This window comes from Erinaceus europaeus, chromosome 14 (genome assembly GCF_950295315.1).
Source record: "Erinaceus europaeus chromosome 14, mEriEur2.1, whole genome shotgun sequence".
Lineage (NCBI taxonomy): Eukaryota > Metazoa > Chordata > Mammalia > Eulipotyphla > Erinaceidae > Erinaceus > Erinaceus europaeus.
This window is the reverse complement of record NC_080175.1, coordinates 4,020,042-4,043,507: the sequence shown is the minus strand read 5'-3', so window position 1 is coordinate 4,043,507 and position 23,466 is coordinate 4,020,042. Positions and strand designations below refer to the sequence as shown.

General features: G+C 51.0%; 1 protein-coding gene across 3 annotated transcripts; it reads right to left on the bottom strand.

Annotated features, from left to right (window-relative positions):
• Positions 1 to 315: 315 nt before the first annotated feature.
• EEF1AKMT2 (EEF1A lysine methyltransferase 2) lies at positions 316 to 22,677 on the bottom strand. 3 transcript variants are annotated; one of them, XM_060171100.1, is made up of 6 exons: positions 22,547 to 22,677; positions 18,727 to 18,792; positions 16,404 to 16,518; positions 9,983 to 10,090; positions 7,657 to 7,873; positions 316 to 611 (listed from the first exon to the last, which is right to left on the bottom strand). In XM_060171100.1, exons 1-6 carry the CDS (start codon positions 22,612 to 22,614, stop codon positions 517 to 519), a joined length of 669 nt encoding a protein of 222 aa, XP_060027083.1. In that variant the 5' UTR covers positions 22,615 to 22,677; the 3' UTR covers positions 316 to 516. The 3 variants fall into 3 exon arrangements, with proteins under 3 accessions (XP_060027083.1, XP_060027085.1, XP_060027084.1); XM_060171102.1 differs by having other exon boundaries at positions 18,687 to 18,792; positions 22,547 to 22,563; XM_060171101.1 differs by lacking the exon at positions 22,547 to 22,677 and adding an exon at positions 19,748 to 19,860.
• Positions 22,678 to 23,466: the final 789 nt, after the last annotated feature.

Below are 23,466 nucleotides of genomic sequence, written 5' to 3'. Positions count from 1 at the left end.
ATAGAGAGGGAGAGAGACAGAGAGACACCTGCAGCCCTGCCTCACCACTCGCAAAGCTTTCCCCCCTACAAGTGGGGACCAGGGGCTCAAACCTAGGTCCTTGCGCACTGTAATACATGCGCTCAACCAGGTGCGCCGCCACCCGGTCCCCCGGGATAGTCTTGTCGGTGCTTCTTAAGTAGCCACATTCAAATGAACAAAAATATAGACGGTATGTTTTCTGGACATTCACTCCCTGCTCTGTAATCTTGAACCGTGCATCTGTTATTGGGATTATTCTTCTCTAGCAGAAAGAAAAATGCTGACATTGCAAGCACAAAGGGAAACTTTTAATTCTTCTTCATCAAATCCGCGAGCCCAATCACTTCCTTGCTGTTTTCTCTAGTTGCTTGTATCTGCACAGCGCCTGTACCATCCTGGGTACTTACTGAGCATTTCTCAGTACTTGCACTTGTCAGGTCTGCTTTGACCGATAGTTTCTGGAAAGAGCGGGCTGGGCGCGTCCAATGAGAAGCCTCAGGCTTTTTGGAAAACCAGTGCTGCTACGCTGTTCCCAGATCTGCCTCCAAAGCTGAACTGAGGTGTTGGAAGCTCTTCCAAAAGTTCAAATCCTGTAGCAGAAAATGAAAACACTTTCACTAGGAACTTCATTCCACAGTTAATGGAAACTGGCGTCAAAAATACACTTTTTTTTTTTGCCCCCAGGGTTATTGCTGGGACTCAATGCCTGCACTGTGAACATGTAAATACACAAAAACTTTTGAGTGTAACTAGGAACAGACAGGACCAAGAACTGGGGAATGACCCCAAAGATTGAGCCCAGACACAGAGCACCTGACCTGACTGCTCCTGGAGGCTATTTTTCCCACTTTGTTACCCTTGTTGTTGTCATTATTATTGTCAGTGCTGTTGTTGTTGGATAGGACAGAGAGAAATGGAGAGAGGAGGGGAAGACAGAGAGGAGAAGAGAAAGACAGACACCTGCAGACCTGCTTCACTGCCTGTGAAGCGACTCCCCTGCAGGTGGGGAGCCAGGGGTTCGAACCGGGATCCTCAAGTACTTATGCTTGGCACCACGTGCGCTTAACCGGCTGCGTTACCGCCTAACCCCCAACAATATACACACTGGGAGACAAGGTGATTCTAAATTCTAAATGGAGATTATGGGGCTGGCTGGTGGTGCATCTGGTTGAGTACATGTTACAATGCTTAAGGACCTGGGTTCAAGCCCCCAGTCCCCAACTGCAAGGGGAAAAGCTTTGTAAGTGGCGAGGCAGGTGTCTCCCTGTTTCTCTCCCTCTCTATCACTCCCTTCCCTCTCGCTTTCTGGCTGTCTCTACCCAATAAATAAAGATAATAAGAAGAAAAAATTTTAAAGAGACTACTTATTTATTCATTTATTTTTATTTTTTAGACTCCCCTCGCAGGTGGGGAGCCAGGGGCTCGAACTGGGACCCTTACGCCAGTCCTTGCGCTTTGCACCACAAGAGAGACTGCTTTTCATTAATGATTTTTCAATTCTATTGAACATGTAAACATACAAAAACTTTTGAGCGTAACTAGGAACAGGCAGGATCGAGAACTGGGGAATGACCCAAAAAATTGAGCCCAGACACAGAGCACCTGACCTGCAGACACAGGGGCCTGAGTTCAATCCCTGGCATCTCATACTGGAAGCATCGAGAGCTGCTCTCTCTCTCTTTCTCTCAGTAATAAAGAAATAAATCTTTTATTAGAAAGGAGGAGTAGAAGAAGAAAAATAACTGCAGGGAGGGAGAACTCCACAAGAGGTGAAAATAATTACAGGAAAGAGGCCTCCCAACCACCCCTCCCCTCCTGCTTTCCGTCCACCATTCCTTCCTTTTCGTCATCTGCTTTAGCCTACTTCACCACCTTGCTTTTTTTTTTTTAATGTCTTATTAGTGATTTAATACTGATGAGCAAGTTTGCAAGATAACAGGAGTATAGGTCCACACAGTTCCCACCACCAGAGTCCCATGTCCCATTCCCTCCAGTGGAAGCTTCCCTGATTTTTATCCCTCCGGGAGTCTGGACCCAGGATCTTTATGGGGTGCAAATTTTATTTTATTAATGAGAAATATAGGAGGGAGAGAGACAAACAGACATCACCCTGGTACATATGCTGCCTCGGGCTGAACACGGATTGAGAGTCTAATGCTTTATCTATTGTGCCACCTCCTGGACCACTTTTTTAAAAAAAAAAAAAAAGATTTATTTATGGGGGTCAGGTGGTGCGCACCTGGTTAAGCATACGTATTACCAAGCACAAGAACCTAGGTTCAAGCCCTTCTTCCCCACTTGCAGGGGGGTCGCCTCACGAGTGCTGAAGCGGGTCTGCAGGTATTTTCTCTTCCCTTCTCTATCTCCTCCTCCTCTCTCAGTCTCTCTGTCCTATTTAATAAAAATCAGAAAGAAAAAAAATGAAAAAATGGCTACTGGGAACAGTGGATTCATAGCTCAGGCACCAACCCCAGAGATAAAGAAAGTAAAAAAAAAAAGATTTGTGTATTTATTTATGAGAGAGCTGGAAGAGAAAGAATCAGACACCAGGGGTCAGACTCAGGACGGCACGTTGCAAAGTCAGCCCTGCAGTGACCAAGAGTTCTGGAGAGGGGTGGCGGCGACGGCAGTGGCGGTGCAGCAGTGTGGCCTGATGTGACCGCGCCTAGTACCACACAATCGGACCCTGACGTGCTGAAACCAGTTATGTAAGTGTGATGCTACATTTTACCACAATTAAACTTGTAGAAAAGATAAGAGTGAGGGGAGACAGCATAATGGTTCTGCAAACTGACTCTCATGCCCGAGGCTCCCAAAGTCCCAGGTTCAGTCCCCTAAACCAGCATAAACCAGAGCTGGTCAGTGCTCTGGGAAAGAAAGAAAGATGAAAGAAGGGAAAGGAAGGGAAAGGAAGGGAAGGGAGGGGAGGGGAGGGGAGGGGAGGGGAAGGGAGGGGAGGGGAGGAGAAGGGGAGTTGAGTTTCTGTAGTTTCAGAGGCAGTCTCTGAGGGTTTGAGTTTGAGCCCAGCACTGTATGTGTCAGAGTCAGATCCTGGTTCTCTCTCCCTCTCTCTCATGCTAATAAATCTTAAAAACAGGGAGCCAGGTGGTGGCTCCGTGTTACATGTTACAAAGTGCAAGGATCCAGGTTCAAACCCCTGGCCCCTACCTGCAGGGGGAAAGCTTCACAAGTGGTGAAGCAGGGCTGCAGGTGTCTCTCGCTTCCTCTCTCCCTATCTATCTCCCCTTCCCTCTGGATTTCTCTGTCTCTATCCAATAAAAAAAATTAAAATAATAGTAACAAAAATTTCAAAAGATTTTCTTTATTTATTTATTAATGAGAAAGATAGGAAGAGAGAGAAAGAACCGGACATCACTCTGGCACATGTGCTGCCGGGGATCGAACTCAGGACCTTATGTTTGAGAGTCCAAAGCTTTACCACTGCGCCACCTGCCAGACCACAAATAATAACAGATTTAAGAAGAGTTTATAACCAGAGATTAAGACCCAGAAGGAACTAATGAAGGGTCTGGAGAGGCAAGGAACCATGATCCTGGGTCCATACTTCCAGAGGCATTAGGAAAACTTCCGATGGAAGGGATGAATACGGAACTCCGGCGGTGGGAACTGTGTGGACTTGTACCCCCCCCCCCTTCTCCTACAGTCTTACTGATCATTAAGTCAATTAAAAATTTTAAAAATTAATATATATATAATTAAGCACACACACACAATTAACAGGGCCAGGCAGTGGCTCATCTGGTAGAGAGCGCGAACTACCACACGTGAGGGCCCAGTCACACCTGTCGGCACCATGTTCAGCGGGGAAGCAGTTACGGAAGCCAGACCCCACCTTCTGCACCCCACAACGTGCTCCCTGCAGATGGGGAGCAGAAGCTCGAACCCGGGTCCTAGTGTAGGTGCTTGCACTTGGTACTATGTGTGTTAGCCAGGTGCACCACCATCCACCCTGGATTATTTCTTTACCATTTCCCGCTGTGATATTTTGCTGATTTTCAATCTGGCGCTAGTGCCTCACACTGAACAGAAGTTTAAGAGCGGGAGTCGGGCGGTGGTGCAGCGGGTTAAGCGCAGGTGGTGCGAAGCACAAGGACCGGCGTGAGGATCCCGGTTTGAGCCCCGGCTCCCCACCTGCAGGGGAGTCGCTTCGCAGGCGGTGAAGCAGGTTTGCAGGTGTCTGTCTTTCTCTCCCCCTCTCTGTCTTCCCCTCCTCTCTCCATTTCTCTCTGTCCTATCCAACAACGACGACATCAATAACAACAACTTCAACAATGAAAAAAACAAAAAGGGCAACAAAAGGGAAAATAAATATAAAAATAATAATAGTAATAATACAAAGAAGTTGCAGAGTTTACTCTGTAGTTCTCAGACACAAACACATTCTTGGGCAATCTTTTACTAGGCTGAAGTCTGTTCCTCATTATCAGGGACAGACAACAAATATGTTTTTGTCTGGTGCTGTGAGAAGAAAAGGAAGCGCCAACATTTAAGACATTTGAGAGTCTGCTCTTCACACAAGTCGCTCTGAACATTTATGGAAACTGTCAGCTCTGAGAAGAGGGAAAGGCGGCTGATAGGGGGCCCTGGCAGGTCCAAAACAAACAACTTTTACCGTGGGAGATAATAAAATTATATGACACAGAATAAAAGACAGTAAATCACATGTGATTCTGGCTCTCCAGAGGCAACAGCAATGCGGTGACAGTCACTTGAGGCCTGCCTCGGCCACTGAGGAAGCACTGAGGGCATGTGTGACGGGCTCTTCCTTCCGCCGCCTACGTACGGCCTGGTCAGCTAGAGGAAGTGTCTATGACACGGCCCGGTCGAGAATGCCTTCCCCACTGCGGCAACTGAGGAACAAAGTAGCTCCACACAGAGTGTCAGGAGACAGCTCACCCAGGAGACTGCACTCAGAACCATGCGCAAGGACCTGAGTTCAAGTCCCCAGCCACCACATGGGGATGGGAGTACCAAGCAAGGGAAGAAGCTTCATGAGCAGGGGAGCAGTGCTGTGGTGTCTTACCTACACTTCTCTTCCCCTCTCTCTCTCCCATGTGCCCTGCCTCTCACCCTCTGTCTAAAGACAAAGACACAGAGACAGATTTAGTTTGAAGGGAGTTGAGAGTGGTGAAATCATGTAGGCACAAAGTCCCAGTAAAAACAGTAGCAAGAAGAAAAAAAAAACAAAAACTCGCCACAAATTAAGTATCATGTCATTTACTAACATTCGACCCTGAAAACACACATTCTTTGCGACTGCAAATACTTCTTAGAGGAACCAGGCAGTGATGTACCTGGTTAAGCACACACATTACAGTGCACAAGGACCCAGGTTCAAACCTCCAGACCCCACCTACAGGGGGAAAGCTTCACAAATGGTGAAGCAGGGCTGCAGGTGTCTGTCTCTCTCTCTCTCCCTCTCTATCTCCCCCCTTTCAAGTTCTCTGTCTCTATCCAATAATAAATGAATAAAGTATTTTAAAAGGAATATTAACATAAATACTACTTTGATTCAAAAGTAAAAAAGTCTAATTGTAGATTCCAAGGTACAGTCCCCCAAATGACTATGCACTGTAGGAGTAAGCGTCAAACTATCTCTTGGGGGGGCCGGGCGGTGCCGCACCCAGTTAAGCGCACATAGTACTAAACACAAGGACCCAGGTTTGAGCCTCGACTCCCCCCCTGAAGCAGGGGCACTTCACAAGTGGTGAAGCAGGTCTGCAGGTGTCTCTCTTTCTCCCTCCCTCCACTATCTTCCCCTCCCATCTCAATTTCTCTCTGTCCTGTAAAATAAAAATAGAAAGGAAAAAAAAAAAGGTGGGGGTCGGGCGGTAGCACAGTGGGTTAAGCACACATAGCCCAAAGCACAAAGACAGGCATAAGGATCCCGGTTCGAGCCCCCAACCCCCACCTGCTGGGGAGTCAGGTCGGCAGGTGTCTGTCTTTCTCTCCCCCTCTGTCTTCCCCTCCTCTCTCCATCTCGGTCTGTCCTATGCAGCAACAACGACATCACTAACAACACAATAATAACTACAACAACTAAAAAAAAGGACAACAAAAGGGAAAATAATTAAATATAAACAACAAACTAAAAAAAAAAACAAGGGCAACAAAAGGGAATAAATATTTAAATATTAAAAAAAATTCAAGTCCCAGGTGTCTCAATGACCATGAGAACACATATGAAGGGCCTATGACAATGACGCTCTAGCTAGGTATGTTTCCATGACCACTGCTCTTTCACTGCTTAACAGGAAATGCCGCGCTGCAATCAGAAGTATGATGTGTGTGCTTTCTTAGTGTGGCCCTTTAAATAATAGACTGTCTCATTTAAATGAAGAATTTGATTTGTACAGGATCATATAAATCGTAGTACTAAGCTGCCAGGGTTTCTTGGAAAATTTGTAAAAGGACTCTGGATCCAAACCAACATTATTTCCTTGTTCTTTGCAAAGACAGAAGTAGGACCGCAGTTATTAACAGAGAAAAGAAGCAGGCGGTTCAACCGCACAGAAATTGCAAAAGAAAACTCCGGAGCAGCAGAGGGGGAAGAACACTTGTCAAAGTCCAGTAAGCCCGAGTGAGGCGCGCACACGGTCACACGCGCGGTCACACACAGGGTCACACGCAGGGTCACACACGCACGGTCACACACGCGGTCACACGCGCGGTCACACACGCACACGGTCACACGCGCGGTCACACACAGGGTCACACGCGCGGTCACACGCACACGGTCACACACACACGGTCACACACACACGGTCACACGCACACGGTCACCTACCGCACTGAATCCTCCAGCAGACACGCACACGTTCACACACACACACACACAAACACGGTCACCTACCGCACTGAATCCTCCAGCAGACACGCACACGGCCACACACACACGGTCACCTACCGCACTGAATCCTCCAGCAGACATGCACACATTCACACACACGGTCACCTACCGCACTGAATCCTCCAGCAGACACGCACACGGTCACACACACACACGGTCACCTACCGCACTGAATCCTCCAGCAGACACACACACGGTCACACACACGGTCACCTACCGCACTGAATCCTCCAGCAGACAAGCACACATTCACACACGCGGTCACCTACCGCACTGAATCCTCCAGCAGACACGCACACGGTCACCTACCGCACTGAATCCTCCAGCAGACACATCACACACACACACACAAACACGGTCACCTACCGCACTGAATCCTCCAGCAAACATGCACACGTTCACACACACACACGGTCACCTACCGCACTGAATCCTCCAGCAGACATGCACACGTTCACACACACACACGGTCACCTACCGCACTGAATCCTCCAGCAGACAAGCACACATTCACACACGCGGTCACCTACTGCACTGAATCCTCCAGCAGACACGCACACATTCACACACACACACACACACACACACACACACACACACACGGTCACCTACTGCACTGAATCCTCCAGCAGACATGCACACATTCACACACAGTCACCTACCGCATTGAATCCTCCAGCAGACACGCACACGGTCACACACAGTCACCTACCGCACTGAATCCTCCAGCAGACACGCACACGTTCACACACACGGTCACCTACCGGCACCGAATTCCTCCAGCAGCTCCTCCTTGGTCCAGTTACATGAGGTGATCAGGAAATAGCCTTTCAGCTGCAACACCTGAGACAGAGCTTTCACATACTGCTTCCTCTTCTCAGCTGCATTTTCAGGATTAAGGCTGATGGCATCAAAAGTCCCTTTGTCAATGCAAATATGAAATCCAGACAGCTCTGTGGAAAGATTCAGAAAGTCTTCTACCTATATTAAAAAAACAACGACAAACAGCACTGAGAATAATCAACACACAAACTTTACTGAATTCAAGTGACAATCTGTAAAATGTTTCAAATTAAAGGGCCTATTAGCAATAATGGCATTTTATGTATAGGAAACGTATTTTCATTCTAACATCATTAAAACTGAGGGGGGTGGGGGGTGACAGTGTCTCTTGGCCATTCCAAATCTCTATCAACCCGTTCCCTCTTGATATCTGGTTGTCTCTATCCAATAAACAAGGATAATTAAGGAAAAAAAAAAGGGAGTTGGGCTGTAGCGCAGCGGGTTAAGCGCACTGAGAACCATGCACAAGGACCTGAGTTCAAGCCCCCAGCAAAGTGCAAGGACTAGCAGAAGGATCCTGGTTCGAGCCCTTGGCTCCCCACCTGCAGGGGAGTCGCTTCACAGGCGGTGAAGCAGGTCTGCAGGTGTCTGTCTTTCTCTCCCCCTCTCTGTCTTCCCCTCCTCTCTCCATTTCTCTCTGTCCTATCCAACAACAATGACATCAACAACAACAACAATAACTACAACAAGGGCAACAAAAGGGAAAATAAATAAATACAAAAACAAAAAGGGAGAGAGAAAGAAATACCTGCCGGACTAGCTTCACTAGCTGTGAACCTTGTCCCTGCAGGTGGGAGCAGAGGCTTGAACACAGGTCAATGCACATGATAATGTGTGCCCTTAACCAGGCGCACCAATGCCCAGCCTCCCACATTTTTTTTTGCCTCCAGGGTTATCGCTGGGGCTCAGTGCCTGCAATGCGAATCCACTGCTCCTGGCAGTCATCTCTCTCTCTCTCTCTCTGGAATTAAAAGAGAGAAAAGGAGTCTACCTGGCACAGTGGAATCACACAGGTACAAAGTGACACACCAACTATTTTCTTCTTTTTTTAATATTTATTTATTCCCTTTTATTGCCCTTGTTGTTGTATTGTTGTAGTTATTATGTTGTCGTCATTGTCAGATAAAACAGAGAGAAATGGAGAGAGGAGGGGAAGACAGAGAGGGGGAGAGAAAGACCAACACCTGCAGACCTGCTTCACCGCCTGTGAAGCGACTCCCCGGCAGGTGGGGAGCCGGGGGCTCGAACCGGGATCCTTATGCTGGTCCTTGCGCTTTGCGCCACCTGCGCTTAACCTGCTGTGCTACCGCCCGACTCCCTCTTTCTTCTTTTTTTAACCAGAACACAGCTCTGGTTGATGGTGGTACAGGGGAGTGAACCTGGGACTTTGGAGCGTCAGGCATGAGAATCTCTTTGCATCACCATTACACTATCTACCCCCGCCCCACACCAACTATTTCCCACAGAGAATTTTCACAAGTGAACAAAATAAAGGGAAAGAAAATCAAAAGGATGTAAGATTCGAGGAGAATCAATAACTGTACATATTGTCCCCAATAAAAACAAAACAAAACAGAGACTGAAGGTGAGAGGGTCCGAGAGAGAGCTCACTGGGCAGGGTGTCTGCACTGCCATGCACACGAGGACTGAGAAGTGCCTCATTATGCAGCCAAGTCAAAGTGTAAAATGTGCAAAATGTACATAAATGACTTAGAGGAGCTATCTGGGCTAGAAATCTGAATGTCGAATCATCATCTCAAAGGACACAAAAATAAACTAGTCTTGTGGTCCAAGAGGTGGCGCAATGGATAAAGCACTGGACTTTCACTGCCCCTTTTTTTTTATTATTGTTGTAGTTATTATTGTAGTTGTTACTATTGTTACTGTTAACCACAGCACTACCATCTGACTCCCAGCATTGGACTTTAAAGTTTGAGGTCCTGAGTTCAATCCCTGGTAGCACCTGTACCAGAATAATGTCTGGTTCTCTCTCTCGCTCTCCTATCTTTCTCATTAATAAGCAAAATCTTTTAAAAATAAATAAATAAAAGATGTCAACAAACTGAAACACTTTAAAACATTTAAACATGTTGAATCTGGGGAATGTTCTGCATGTACAAACTATTGTACTTACTGTTGAATGTAAAACATTAATTCCCCAATAAAGAAATAATTTAAATTAAAAAAAAACATTTAAACATGTGACCTAATTTACAAATGAAAATAGCAATGAGAGCAGTAAGTTACCTTCAACGTAATGCCCGACAAGCCTTCTCTCTCTATGATCTGCTCAGAAAGCTGGATTGCAGAAGCAGAATAATCAATGCCAGTAATGTTAGTGAAGCCGGATTTTGCCTAGAGACAGAGAAATCATTATGAACATGGGCTTAAAAAGTTTTAAGAAGTGTGTTAACATATGTGGTCCAGGAGGTGGCACAGTGGATAAAGCATTGGACTCTCAAGCATAAGATCCTGAGTTCAATAGTGATGTCTGGTTCTTTCTCTCTCTCCCTATCTTTCTCATGAATAAATAAATAAAATCTTTTTTTAAAAAAAGTTAACATACAAAGGGAAGGGGATGGGATACAGAGGTCTGGTGGTGGGAATTGTGTGAAGTTGTACCCCTCTTATCCTATGGTTTTGTCAATGTTTAAAAAAATAAATTTTTTTTTAAAAAGTTTTAATAAGATGCTATGCCTGGGGGTCGAGAGTAGCACAGTGGATTAAGCGCAGGTGGTGCGAAGTGCAAGGACCAGCGGAAGGATCCCAGTTCGAGGCCCCGGCTCCCCACCTGCAGGGGAGTCACTTCACAGGAAGTGAAGCAGGTCTGCAGGTGTCTGTCTGTCTCTCCCCCACTCTGTCTTCCCTTCCTCTCCCCATTTCTCTCTGTCCCATCTAAGAACAAATGACATCAATAATAACCACAACAAGGCTACAACAGCCAGGGCAACAAAAGGGGGGAAAAATGGCCTCCAGGAGCAGTGGATTCATGGTGCAGGCACTGAGCCCAGCAATAACCCTAGAGGCAAAAAAAAAAAAAAAAAAAAAAGATGCTATGCCTATGAAATGATATACTTTTAGGCCTGGGAGTGTTCTGTTTATTTTTAATAGATCAAGTTATATTACTTATCTAATAATCTACAGTGTTGAAATGTACATTCTACATTTCTACATTCTGATAGAAATTTAATGTTTAAATTTATATTACAATCTGTTTGCTTTTCTAGTATTCGATTCTTTCTCCAAAGGAAACTCATTTTCTCAAAGATAGTGAGAATATGTGTAGATTTATGCCCTCAAGTAGAAAAACTGTAATACTAACTTCTGATGCTGATATGCTCTGATTCACACATAAATCTATCGTAACTTTTACTTAACATACTTAATATGAACAAATTAAATGCATATGTAATGAGTTCTTGATTTAATGCTTTCTTTCTGTATAGCTGTAAATTGTGCAATTATCCACCAGTTATTATCATTCACTGTTTTTTCATTATTATCTTGATTTATTGGACAGAGACAGCCAGAAGCCAAGAGGAAGGGAAAACAAGAGAGGGAGAGAGACAGAGAGACCTGCAACCCTGCTGCACCACTCGCAAAGCTTTCCCCCTGCAGGTGGGTGTTGTTGTGGCGGTCTGGTGTCGGGCTACACCGCGGAGAAGAGAGTGCAGAATAACTCCTCAGCAACAGGTGGGGACCGGGGGCTCAAACCTGGGTCCTTGTGCACTGTAACATGTGCGCTCCACCAGGTGCGGCCCCACCCAGGGACCCATCACTGACTTTTTCCGCTAGAAAGATAGATGCTTAGTGAAGCGAGTAAGGAGGGAGAGGACAACTACTCAATGGCCTCACTCGCGTGCAGGATATAAGAATTGAACAAGTAAATATGGAGGGGGGAAAATGCTGACCTCCATCTAAGACTGTGAGATGGGAGAACTGGAGGGGGGGCGCAGACCTTTGGTGACGGGAGTGGGGGGGACTACACTGTGAACTATTACTCAATTAAGCTCTAACTTCAAAATCAAGAAAGATAGAAAGCGACAGAGAGAGAGCGCAGCGCTGAAGCTTCCTGGGTTGTGCCCATGACAGAGGAAATACAAAGTGAGCTCTCTTGCCAGCTCTGTCCGTGACTTCACAGTGGTTCACGCGACGGCCATGAAATGTAGACGGGCGGTGCCACACCACACCCATCACCACAGGAGCTCAGTGCCTGAGCTCCTCCCCGCCAAGCCCCCCAAACACGGAAAACCAACACAGTTCTCACCACAGCTTGCCGCTTTGGGGTCACTGATTATTTACGACCTTCTTTTATACAGTATTTCACTTTTTTGTTTTTGCCTCCAGGGTTATTGCTGGGGCTCAGTGTCTGCACCATGAATCCACCGCTCCTGGAGGCCATTTCTCCCCCCTTTTGTTGCCCTGGCTGTTGTAGCCTTGTTATGGTTATTATTGTTGTTGTTGATTTTGCTCGTTGTCGGATAGGACAGAGAGAAATGGGGAGAGGAGGGGAAGACAGAGGGGGGAAGAGGAAGACAGACACCTGCAGACCTGCTTCACCGCCTGGGAAGCGACTCCCCTGCAGGTGGGGAGCCGGGGGCTCGAACCAGGATCCTTGCGCTTTGCGTCACATGCGCTTAACCCGCTGAGCTACTGCCCGGCCCCCACCATTTCACTTCTTTAAAACATATTTCATACATACCAAAAGCTCTCTACTAAAGGGGAGAGGACTGTAAGGGTAGTTCAGGAGGTGGCACAGTGAATAAAGCACTAGATTCTCAAGCATGAGGTCCTGAGTTCAATCCCTGGTAGGTACAACAAGTACCAGAGTGATGTCTCACGTTCTTTCTCTTCCTCTCCTTCTCCCTTTCCCCTTCTCCTCTCTCTTACCAACAAATAATTAAATCTTAAAAGTGTGAGGTAAGTTGGGCAGGTCAAATTAATATGGCGAGAGAGGGTTACGAAAGTCAAGCATCTGAAGGCTGGAGCTCTGTGGCCGTGAGCCCACTGAGGGGACCCGCAGCCTGTGACGAGAGCTCCCACCCGTTGCTACACAGAACGTTTTCAGACCAGTCGATTCACGGCAATCTGAAGACCAAGTTGCCAAGTACAATGCGGTCTCAAGTTCTCTGCCTGCCCCGCATCCCTTACTGAGGGACCGACCCCACAGAATGGGTCACCGCACAAGCGGTGACACAGGTCAGCAGGTGGCTCTGCTCTGTCATTCTCTTACCCCCTCCCACTCTCAATTTCTCTGTCCTAGCCAATAAAATGAAAGAAAAAAAAAAAGGCCTCCAGGAGCAGCGGTTTCGTAGTGCTGTTACCAAGCCCCAGCGATAACCCTGGAGGCAAAAAAAAGGGGGGCCAGGTGGGGGCGCACCTGGTTGAGCGCACATGTTGCAATGCACGAGGACCCAGGTTTGAGCCCCTGGTCCCCACCTGCAGGGAGGAAGCTTCAAGAGTGCTGCAGGTCTCTCTCTCCCTTCCCTCTCAATTCCTCTGTCTCTATACAAAACAAGTAAATATATAAAAAAATAAAATAAGAAATGGTGGGCCAGGCAGTAGTGCAGTGAGTTAAGTGCACATGGCACAAAACAAAATGACCAGCGTAAGGATCCTGGTTCGAGCCCCCTCTCTCTTTTTTAAAATCTTTATTTATTTGATAGAGACAGCCAGAAATCAAGAGGGATGGGAGAGAGAGAGAGAGGGAGAGAGACACAGAAACACCTGCAGTCCTGCTTCACCATTTGCAAAGCTTTCTCCCTGAGGGTGGGGACAGGGACTTGAACCTGGGTCCTTGCGTATTCTAACACGTGAGCTCAGTCAGGTGCTCCCCTACCTGGCCCTGGTGTCTGTCTTTCTCTCCCCGTCTGCGTCTTCCCCTCCTCTCTCCATTTCTCTCTGTCCTATCCAACAACGACAGCAGCAACAATAAGAGCAACAACAACAATGGGAAAAAAAAGGGCAGCCAGGAGCAGTGGATCCGCAGTGCAGGCACCGAGCCCCGGCAATAACCCTGAAAGCAAAAAAAAGAAGAAAAAGAAAGTAAGATAGAAAGTATCAACAAGGGAGTCGGGCTGTAGCGCAGCGGGCTAAGCGCAGGTGGCGCAAAGCACAAGGACCGGCATAAGGATCCCGGTTCGAACCCCGGCTCCCCACCTGCAGGGGAGTCGCTTCCCAGGCGTTGAGGCAGGTCTGCAGGTGTCTGTCTTTCTCTCCCCCTCTCTGTCTTCCCCTCCTCTCTCCATTTCTCTCTGTCCTATCCAACAACAACGACATCAGTAACTACAACAATAAAACAACAAGGGCAACAAAAGGGAATAAATAAATAAAATAAATATAAAAAAAAATTTTTTTAAAAAAGTATCAACAGGAAAGAACATAAGAGGAAACGCGGTACAGTACCAGCTCCGACGCGTGGAGAACAAAGATGCTGAACAGGAAGTGAAGGAGAGGGGCAGAAAGCGAAAAGAGCACAGCACTGAGACTCTGCGATTAGAGAGAAAGAAAGGGCCGAGCCAGATTCAAAGGCGCGACTGGCTGGGGCGGCGGCGGAGTGGGCAGAGCACACGCTTCGCCCACGTGAGGCCGCAGGCTCGCGCCCAGCCCGACACGTGGCTGAGGGGCTCGTCCTCTGTTCCCTGCACTTTCCCTGTCTGACCCCCCACCCATAAAGTCAGTATTTTCCGGAGTCGGGTGGTGGCGCAGTGGGTTAAGTGCACATGTCGTAAAGCGCAAGGACCGGCATAAGGATCCCGGTTCGAGCCCCCTGCGCCTCACCTGCAGGGGAGTCGCTTCCCAGGTGGTGAAGCAGGTCTGCAGGTGTCTGTCTTTCTCTCCCCCTCTCTGTCTTCCCCTCTTCTCTCCATTTCTCTCTGTCCTAGCCAACAACGACGACATCAATAACCACAACAATGTTAAACAACAATGGCAACAAAAGGGAAAATAAATAAATACATATATATATAAAAAGTAAGGAGACAGAGATGGACAGACATGGCAGTGCCAAGGCTGCTCCCCCAGTGTTGTACACCACACAACTCCGTCCTACACGTTCTCAAAGACACAACGAATGGCCGCACACAGGCGGCTGAAGACTGGGGTCCCAGGGGCCTCACAGGAAGGCCTCAGTGCTTTCTGGAAGGAGGCACCTGCATTCTGACTGGGACAGAAAATTCATGGAGCCGTATGCAGAAGAGTTACAGTATGTTAATCTTGCGAAGTGTAACAGGAAACTACAAACTATACGCCATAAGAAAGTGTTAATGTGGGGCTGTGCAGCAGCTCACCTGGTACAAGTGTATTAGTGCGCAAGGATCCAAGTTCAAGCCCCCAGCCCCAATGACTGATGGGAACGCCAAGGGGCGTTTCTAGAACCTACGGTCTCTTTCTTCATAAGGGCCACAGCTGTATGGGTTGATGATGCTGACTGATGAAGCCACACTGCTCTGATCTGTGTACTCTCAGATATGCTACACCTCGGTGTTTCAAAACTGCTTCCTACAAATCTTCCTGATCACATCCACAGTTCAAAACATTTCTTTTTTTTCTTTCAGATAGAGACGGAGAGGCAACAGGCAGGGGGAGCCGCAGCACTGAAGCAGCCTTGAGCCTGGTGTGCACACATGGTAGAGCAGCACACTACACTACCCAAGTGGGCTATTAGTTCGAATCCTTTCAGTGCCTCCCTAGAGCATGAAAGGCAAAGTTAAGCGCTGAAGCGTGGTGGAATAAGACACAGCTTGCACCTTGAACATGCACTTCCGTCCTCCACACACGCTTTGTTCTAGTCTGTGAAGTATTTAAGGCCATCACATATTGTGTCCCCGTTCCTTCCACTGGAAACTGCCATGGTTCTAGCAAGATCACAGATGTGGGTTGACTATCATTTCATATAAGTACCGCACGCTAACCGATTACGCCACTGGAGCTCCGACTATCATTTTTGTTAACTATCTATACTTAACACTTTTGCCCATTTTCTCTGTAGCCCTGCCTTCTCTTTCTTTCTGTGTCACCCCTACACCTGTCACTACTTCCGAGTGTCCCTCCTTTTTTCCTCTTCTCTCTCCGGGTCGCGATGGAATGGAGGAGGGGGGAGGGGGAACCCTCTGGTCATCTTCCCCTAAAATTCCTCCCCCTCTGGGAATATGGATCAAAATTCTTCAGGGGAGCAGAAGGTGGAAGTTCTGGCTTCTGTAACTGCTTCTCCACCGGACACGGGTGCTGGCAGGTGGATCCACACCCCCAGCCTGTTTCCCTCTTCCCCTAGCGGGGCAGGGCTCTGCACCATTTTTCTTACACAATATTCTCTCACACTCCACCCTCTCTGTCTCCACAAGTAGCAGTGGAATTACACAGACCGAGTCCGAAGGATAAACCTGGCAGAAAGTACATGTTTTAAGAAAGAAAGCCCAGAAAAAACAACGGTATGCCTGGTTCAAAGTCAAGGCCCAAGGCCGTCACCGAAAGGGACACGAGGGGGACCCGGGGCCCCTGGCTTCTCGTTTGCTTTTGCCTCACAGCCCCCCACCCACCCCCGCACCAGGCGGCTTCCAGTGTGAGAGGGATGACTCCTTAGTCCTTGAGAACAGTCTTCTCAATGACAAGATCTTTATAATCTCACTTTGAAATCTAGCGACAACACACAAGTACTAGAAATACCAACAAGCTCAGTCAGGAAGACGCCATTTCCAGTCCCGATGTCAAGCACCGAGGCGTCCAGTGGAATCCCGTGTCTCTGCATCCACCGTATCAGCCGAGCCATACTCTCTTGTCCGAACCTGTCAGAAACAGAGAATCGGGCAGAGAGACAGCATGACGGTTCCGCAAACCCACTCTCACGCCTGAGGCTCCAAAGTCCCAGGTTCAATCCCTTGCACCACCATAAGCCAGAGCTGAGCGGTGCTCCGGTAATTTAAAGAAAGAAATGGAAAGAGAGAGTCAGCCTGTTTGTTGCTCCTCTCTGGGAACACTTCTTGGGGGCGGGGTGCATAACCTGATTAGACCCTGTCGCAGTTTTCACCTGGCATGCTAAAGGAAGTGACCAAGTAGCAAGAGGGGACACAGCGAAAGTTACAACTGTACAGTCCACGAAAGGTGTCTCAACATTTCCAGTTAAGTCTTTCACAGAGGGAGTCGGGCTGTAGCGCAGCGGGTTAAGCGCAGGGGGCGCAAAGCACAAGCACCGGCATAAGGATCCCGGTTCGAGCCCCGACTCCCCACCTGCAGGGGAGTCGCTTCACAGGCGGTGAAGCAGGTCTGCAGGTGTCTGTCTTTCTCTCCTCCTGTCTTCTCCTCCTCTCTCCATTTCTCTCTGTCCTGTCTGGCAACAACGACATCAATAACAACAATAATAACCACAACAATGATAAAAAATTTAAAAAAGGCAACAAGGGGGTCGGACGGTGGCACAGTGGGTTAAGCGCACGTGGTGCAAAGCGCAGGGACCGGCGTCAGGATCCCGGTTCGAGCCCCCGGCTCCCCACCTGCAGGGGAGTCGCTTCACGGGCGGTGAAGCGGGTCTGCAGGTGTCTGTCTTTCTCTCCCCCTCTCTCTCTGTCTTCCCCTCCTCTCTCCATTTCTCTCTGTCCTATCCAACAACAAAGCCACGTCAACAATGGCAATAATAACCACAACGAGGCTGCAACTAGGGCAACAAAAAGGGGGGAAAATGGCCTCCAGGAGCGGTGGATTCATGGTGCAGGCACCGAGCCCAGCAATAACCCTGGAGGAAAAAAAAACTTTTTTAAATTAAAAAAATTTAAAAAAAAAAGGCAACAAAAAGGAAAATAAATAAATATATTTAAGAAAACATTAGTACTTACCCATGTTGGTGGCATACAGTTTTAACATTTATTGAAAAAGGATAATTATAGGATGACAGTAATTCCCTACTATGCTCATCAAATACAAAAGCCGGTCACTAAGGAGCTGGGAGACAGTATAATGGTTCTGCAAAGAACTTTCATTCCTCAGGCTCCCAGATTCCAGGTTCAATCCCCAGTACCAACATAAGCCAAAGCTATAGTATGAAGCAAAATAAAACTGTGTCACTAGGGTCAGGGAGGTGCCCTGCAGGCACAGTACATGCCTTCCACAGGCAAGGCCCTGGGTTCACTCCCCAGTCAGGTAAGAACATAAAAACAGAGCCAAGTAGAACTCCACAGAAGGTGAAGTAGGTACTTCTGTTTGTCTATAGTGTCTGTCTCTCTCTCTCTCTCTCCTCCCTGACCCCCACATGCACTATGAAACTATGCAGTGCTGGGGTCGGGATTTACAGCTGTATTGGGGCCGTCCTAGAGTCCAGCCCAGAACTGCATAATTTTATTTTTTAATATTTATTTATTTATTTTAATTTTTTCACCAGAGCACTGTTCAGCTCTGGCTTATGATGTTCAGGGGGATTGAACCTGGGATCCTGGAGCCTCAGGCATGAGAGTCTCTTTGCATAACCATTATGCTATCTACCCTCCACCCAGAACTGCATAATTTTAAAAACACAAAACTGGGCTGTAAAGGAGACAGAGAAAGGAGATCACTTACATCTATGTACTGGGGCCTGAATCAGTTCGAGGTTCCTGAGACTGTTAGGTTTACCCTGGAATAAACTCTTCCTTTTTTTTTGGTCTCCAGGGTTACTGCTGGGGCTCGAAGCCTGTACTATGAACTCACTGCTCCTAGAGGCTTTTTTTTCCCCCTTTTGCTGCCCTTGTAGTTTATCGCTGTTGTTATTGATGTCATCATTGTTGGACAGGACAGAGAGAAATGGAGAGAAGAGGGGAAGACAGAGAGAGGGAGAGAAAGACAGACACCTGCAGACCTGCTTCACTGCTTGTGAAGTGACCCCCCTGCAGGTGGGGAGCCGGGGCTCCAATGAGGATCCCTGCGCTTAATCCTGGTGCCACCATCCGCCCCCCCACCCCAGGTAAACACACCTGGCCGCACTCACCAGTGCCTGGGTCGGAATTCCAGCGTCTCCCCTCACTCACCAGATTTCTCCCATATCGCCATATTCTTGGAACGCCTGCAGCTCTCTCTCGTAGACAGAGTCCCAGCTGCAGAGTCAAGCGCAAAGCAAAGCAGTTGGCGCAAACCGTGCCGACAGTGGAGCGCTCACCAAAGCCTACAGCACCGGCAAGTGCACCCGGCTCATCAGAGGGCCAGGGCAATCCTCAGCCGAGACCGGAGCTGAGGGACGCTCTGCTCTCTTACAAATAAACACATCGGGGCTGAGGAGATACCACAACGGTTCTGCAGGACTTTCAAGTCTGAGGCTCCAAGGTCCCAGGTTCAATCCCCAGCACAACCATCAGCAAGCGTGATGGCTGAACAGTGCTGCATCTTTCTCTGTGTATCCTTCTCACTAAAATAAATGATGTATGTTAACAACAAAAGGAAAAAATAAAACCTCTTTAAAATTTAAGGTGTGTCAACAACTGTACTGTAAACCGTTAACCCCCCCCCCACCCACATACAATAAAGTGGAAAGATAAAAATAAGAAGAGGGGAGTCGGGCAGTAGCGCAGCGGGTTAAGTGCAAGTGACTCGAAGCACAGGGACCGGCATAAGGATCCCGGTTTGAGCCCCAGGCGGTGAAGCAGGTCTGCTGGTGTCTGTCTTTCTCTCCCCGTCTTCCCCTCCTCTCTCCATTTCTCTCTGTCTTATCTAACAATGACCCTCCTCTCTCTATTTCTCTCTGTCTTATCTAACAACGACGACATCAAGAACAACAATAACTACAACAACAATAAAAAAAAAAAAACAAGAGAGAGTGGTCCAGGAGGTGGTGCAGTGGCTAAGGCACTAGACTCTCAAGCATGAGGTCCTGAGTTCAATCCCTGGCAACACATGTACCAGAGTTATGTCTGGTTATTTCTCTCTCTCTCTCCTGTATTTCTCCTTAATAAATCAATAAAATCTTTAAAAATATATTTAAAAAAAGAGAGAAGCAAAAGGGAAAATAAATATATTTAAAAAATTTTAATTGTAAGAAGAATAAACGGCATTCACGGGCAGGATGAGTTGACACTTAGGGCCATACTCCATGCATTTTTTTAAAAATGCTCTGGGGCCGGGCAGTGGTGCATGTGATTGACTGCATACATCACCGTGGGCAAGGACCCAGGTTCAAGCCCCCACTCCCCACCTGTTGGGGCAAGCACAGCTTTCTCTCTTAATCATTCCCTGGCTATCTCTCCCCCCAGCACCCTCCCCCTGCTCCCACCCAGACAGACACAGCCCCCACCACCCTCCCCCTGCCCCCAGACAGACAGACACAGCCCCCACCACCCTCCCCCGGCCCCCACCCAGAAGGACACAGCCCCCAGCACCCTCCCCCTGCACCCACCCAGACGGACACAGCCCCCAGCACCCTCCCCCGGCCCCCACCCAGACGGACACAGCCCCCAGCACCCTCCCCCTGCCCCTACCCAGACGGACACAGCCCCCAGCACCTTCCCCCTGCCCCCAGACAGACACAGCCCCCAGCACCCTCCCCCTGCCCCCAGACAGACGGACACAGCCCCCAGCACCCTCCACCTGCCCCAACCCAGACGGACACAGCCCCCAGCACCCTCCCCCTGCCCCCAGACAGACGGACACAGCCCTCAACACCCTCCCCCTGCCCCCAGACAGACGGACACAGCCCCCAGCACCCTCCCCCTGCCCCCAGACAGACGGACACAGCCCCCAGCACCCTCCACCTGCCCCTACCCAGACGGACACAGCCCCCAGCACCCTCCCCTTGCACCCACCCAGACGGACACAGCCCCCAGCACCCTCCCCCGGCCCCCACCCAGACGGACACAGCCCCCAGCACTCTCCCCCTGCCCCCACCCAGACGGACACAGCCCCCAGCACCCTCCCCCTGCCCCACCCAAACGGACACAGCCCCCAGCACCCTCCCCCTGCCCCCAGACAGACGGACACAGCCCTCAACACCCTCCCCCTGCCCCCACTCAGACAGACACAGCCCCCAGCACCCTCCCCCTGCCCCCAGACAGACGGACACAGCCCCCAGCACCCTCCCCCTGCCCCCAGACGGACACAGCCCCCAGCACCCTCCCCCTGCCCCTACCCAGACAGACACAGCCCCCAGCACCCTCCCCCTGCCCCCAGACAGACACAGCCCCCAGCACCCTCCCCCTGCCCCCACCCAGACAGACACAGCCCCCAGCACCCTCCCCCTGCCCCCAGACAGACACAGCCCCCAGCACCCTCCCCCTGCCCCCAGACAGACGGACACAGCCCCCAGCACCCTCCCCCGACCCCCACCCAGACGGACACAGCCCCCAGCACCCTCCCCCTGCCCCACCCAAACGGACACAGCCCCCAGCACCCTCCCCCTGCCCCCAGACAGACGGACACAGCCCTCAACACCCTCCCCCTGCCCCCACCCAGACAGACACAGCCCCCAGCACCCTCCCCCTGCCCCCAGACAGACGGACACAGCCCCCAGCACCCTCCCCCTGCCCCTACCCAGACAGACACAGCCCCCAGCACCCTCCCCCTGCCCCCAGACAGACACAGCCCCCAGCACCCTCCCCCTGCCCCAAGACAGACGGACACAGCCCCCAGCACCCTCCACCTGCCCCTACCCAGACGGACACAGCCCCCAGCACCCTCCCCCTGCCCCCAGACAGACGGACACAGCCCCCAGCACCCTCCCCCTGCCCCCAGACAGACGGACACAGCCCCCAGCACCCTCCACCTGCCCCTACCCAGACGGACACAGCCCCCAGCACCCTCCCCTTGCACCCACCCAGACGGACACAGCCCCCAGCACCCTCCCCCTGCCCCCACCCAAACGGACACAGCCCCCAGCACCCTCCCCCTGCCCCCAGACAGACGGACACAGCCCTCAACACCCTCCCCCTGCCCCCACCCAGACAGACACAGCCCCCAGCACCCTCCCCCTGCCCCCAGACAGACACAGCCCTCAGCACCCTCCCCCTGCCCCCAGACAGACACAGCCCCCAGCACCCTCCCCCTGCCCCCAGACAGACGGACACAGCCCCCAGCACCCTCCCCCTGCCCCCACCCAAACGGACACAGCCCCCAGCACCCTCCCCCTGCCCCCAGACAGACGGACACAGCCCTCAACACCCTCCCCCTGCCCCCACCCAGACACAGCCCCCAGCACCCTCCCCCTGCCCCCAGACAGACACAGCCCCCAGCACCCTCCCCCTGCCCCCAGACAGACGGACACAGCCCCCAGCACCCTCCCCCTGCCCCTACCCAGACAGACACAGCCCCCAGCACCCTCCCCCTGCCCCCAGACAGACACAGCCCCCAGCACCCTCCCCCTGCCCCCAGACAGACAGACACAGCCCCCAGCACCCTCCCCCTGCCCCCAGACAGACAGACACAGCCCCCAGCACCCTCCCCCTGCCCCCAGACAGACAGACACAGCCCCCAGCACCCTCCCCCTGCCCCCAGACAGACGGACACAGCCCTCAGCACCCTCCCCCTGCCCCCAGACAGACGGACACAGCCCTCAGCACCCTCCCCCTGTCCCCAGACAGACGGACACAGCCCTCAGCACCCTCCCCCTGTCCCCAGACAGACACAGCCCTCAGCACCCTCCCCCTGTCCCCAGACAGACACAGCCCTCAGCACCCTCCCCCTGCCCCAAGACAGACGGACACAGCCCCCAGCACCCTCCCCAGGTCACCCCGCGCTCAAGCCGCCCCCCGCCCCGCTTCCAGGGGTCTCCCCAGTCACGCCCCCGCCGCACCCCAAGATCAGGCCCCCATGAAAGGGGGGCTCCCCAGATCGTCAAAGCCGCCCCCGCCCACCGCCCACACTCACTGCTCGCGGGTGCCCAGCGCCGACGGCCCGAAGCCGCCCCCTCGCCCGCCGCCCCCCCGGGCGCTCATCCCGCCGGCCGCCACCGAGACGCGCAGCCAGAGCGGCCGTGCGGGCGGGTGGGCGCCTCTAGCGCGCCGGGAGGCCACTTCTCGACTGCTCGCCGCCCGGGCGCCGCCCCGCAAGGGGCCCCACTTCCGCCGGGCCCAGACCCCGCCTCCCTCCCGGACTCCGCTCGCACACCTGCGCGGGCACCCCTGCAGGGTCTCTGATCACTGTGCAGACCCTCCCTCCTGTCCAGATGCCTGTCTGCCACTGTCTTTGGGGACAAGGCTCTTACCCGGGCATTGCACTTGGAGGCGGGGGGCAGTGGGAAGCCCCCAAGATGCTGTAGGAGGCCTTAGCTAAACACCCTGCTCAACCCAGAGTCTAGGCACACACCGGGCCCCCAAAGTGACAGGTTGACATGACCCTGGGGGTGGTGGCTCTGGGCGCCCTGCCCAAAGAAAGTCTTTTTTTTTCTTCTTCTTCTTTTTTCCTTTTCCTCCAGGCTTCTTGGTGCCTGCACTATGAATCCACTACTCTTGGTGGCCATTTTTCCATTATTTTGTTGTTGCTGTTGTTGTTGGTTAGGACAGACATAAATCAAGAGAGATGGGGAAGACAGAGAGGAGGAAAAAGATAGACACCCGCAGACCTGCTTCACCGATTATGAAGTGACACCCCCCCCCCCCGCAGGTGGGGAACCGGGATCCTTTCACTTCAAAGGAATATTGTGCGAATAAGCAGTTTACTGAATTTGGAAGCAAAGGGGTAGCATCCTTTAAGCCGCCCACCCCGTTCCTGCAGGGCCTGCCTTCCTGAGACAACCAAGAAAGGGTGAAGACTGGCCCGGCCCTGGGCTTTGTCCTGGGAGGAAGGTG

Coding starts and splice junctions, on each gene's coding strand:
- EEF1AKMT2 (XM_060171100.1), bottom strand. CDS start 22,614: ATGAGCGCCCGGGGGGGCGGCGGGCGAGGGGGCGGCTTCGGGCCGTCG. Junction 18,793..22,546: donor GCGCTGGGCACCCGCGAGCA/GTGAGTGTGGGC, acceptor TTGACTCTGCAG/CTGGGACTCTGTCTACGAGA. Junction 10,091..16,403: donor GCGTCTTCCTGACTGAGCTT/GTTGGTATTTCT, acceptor CTCTGTCTCTAG/GCAAAATCCGGCTTCACTAA.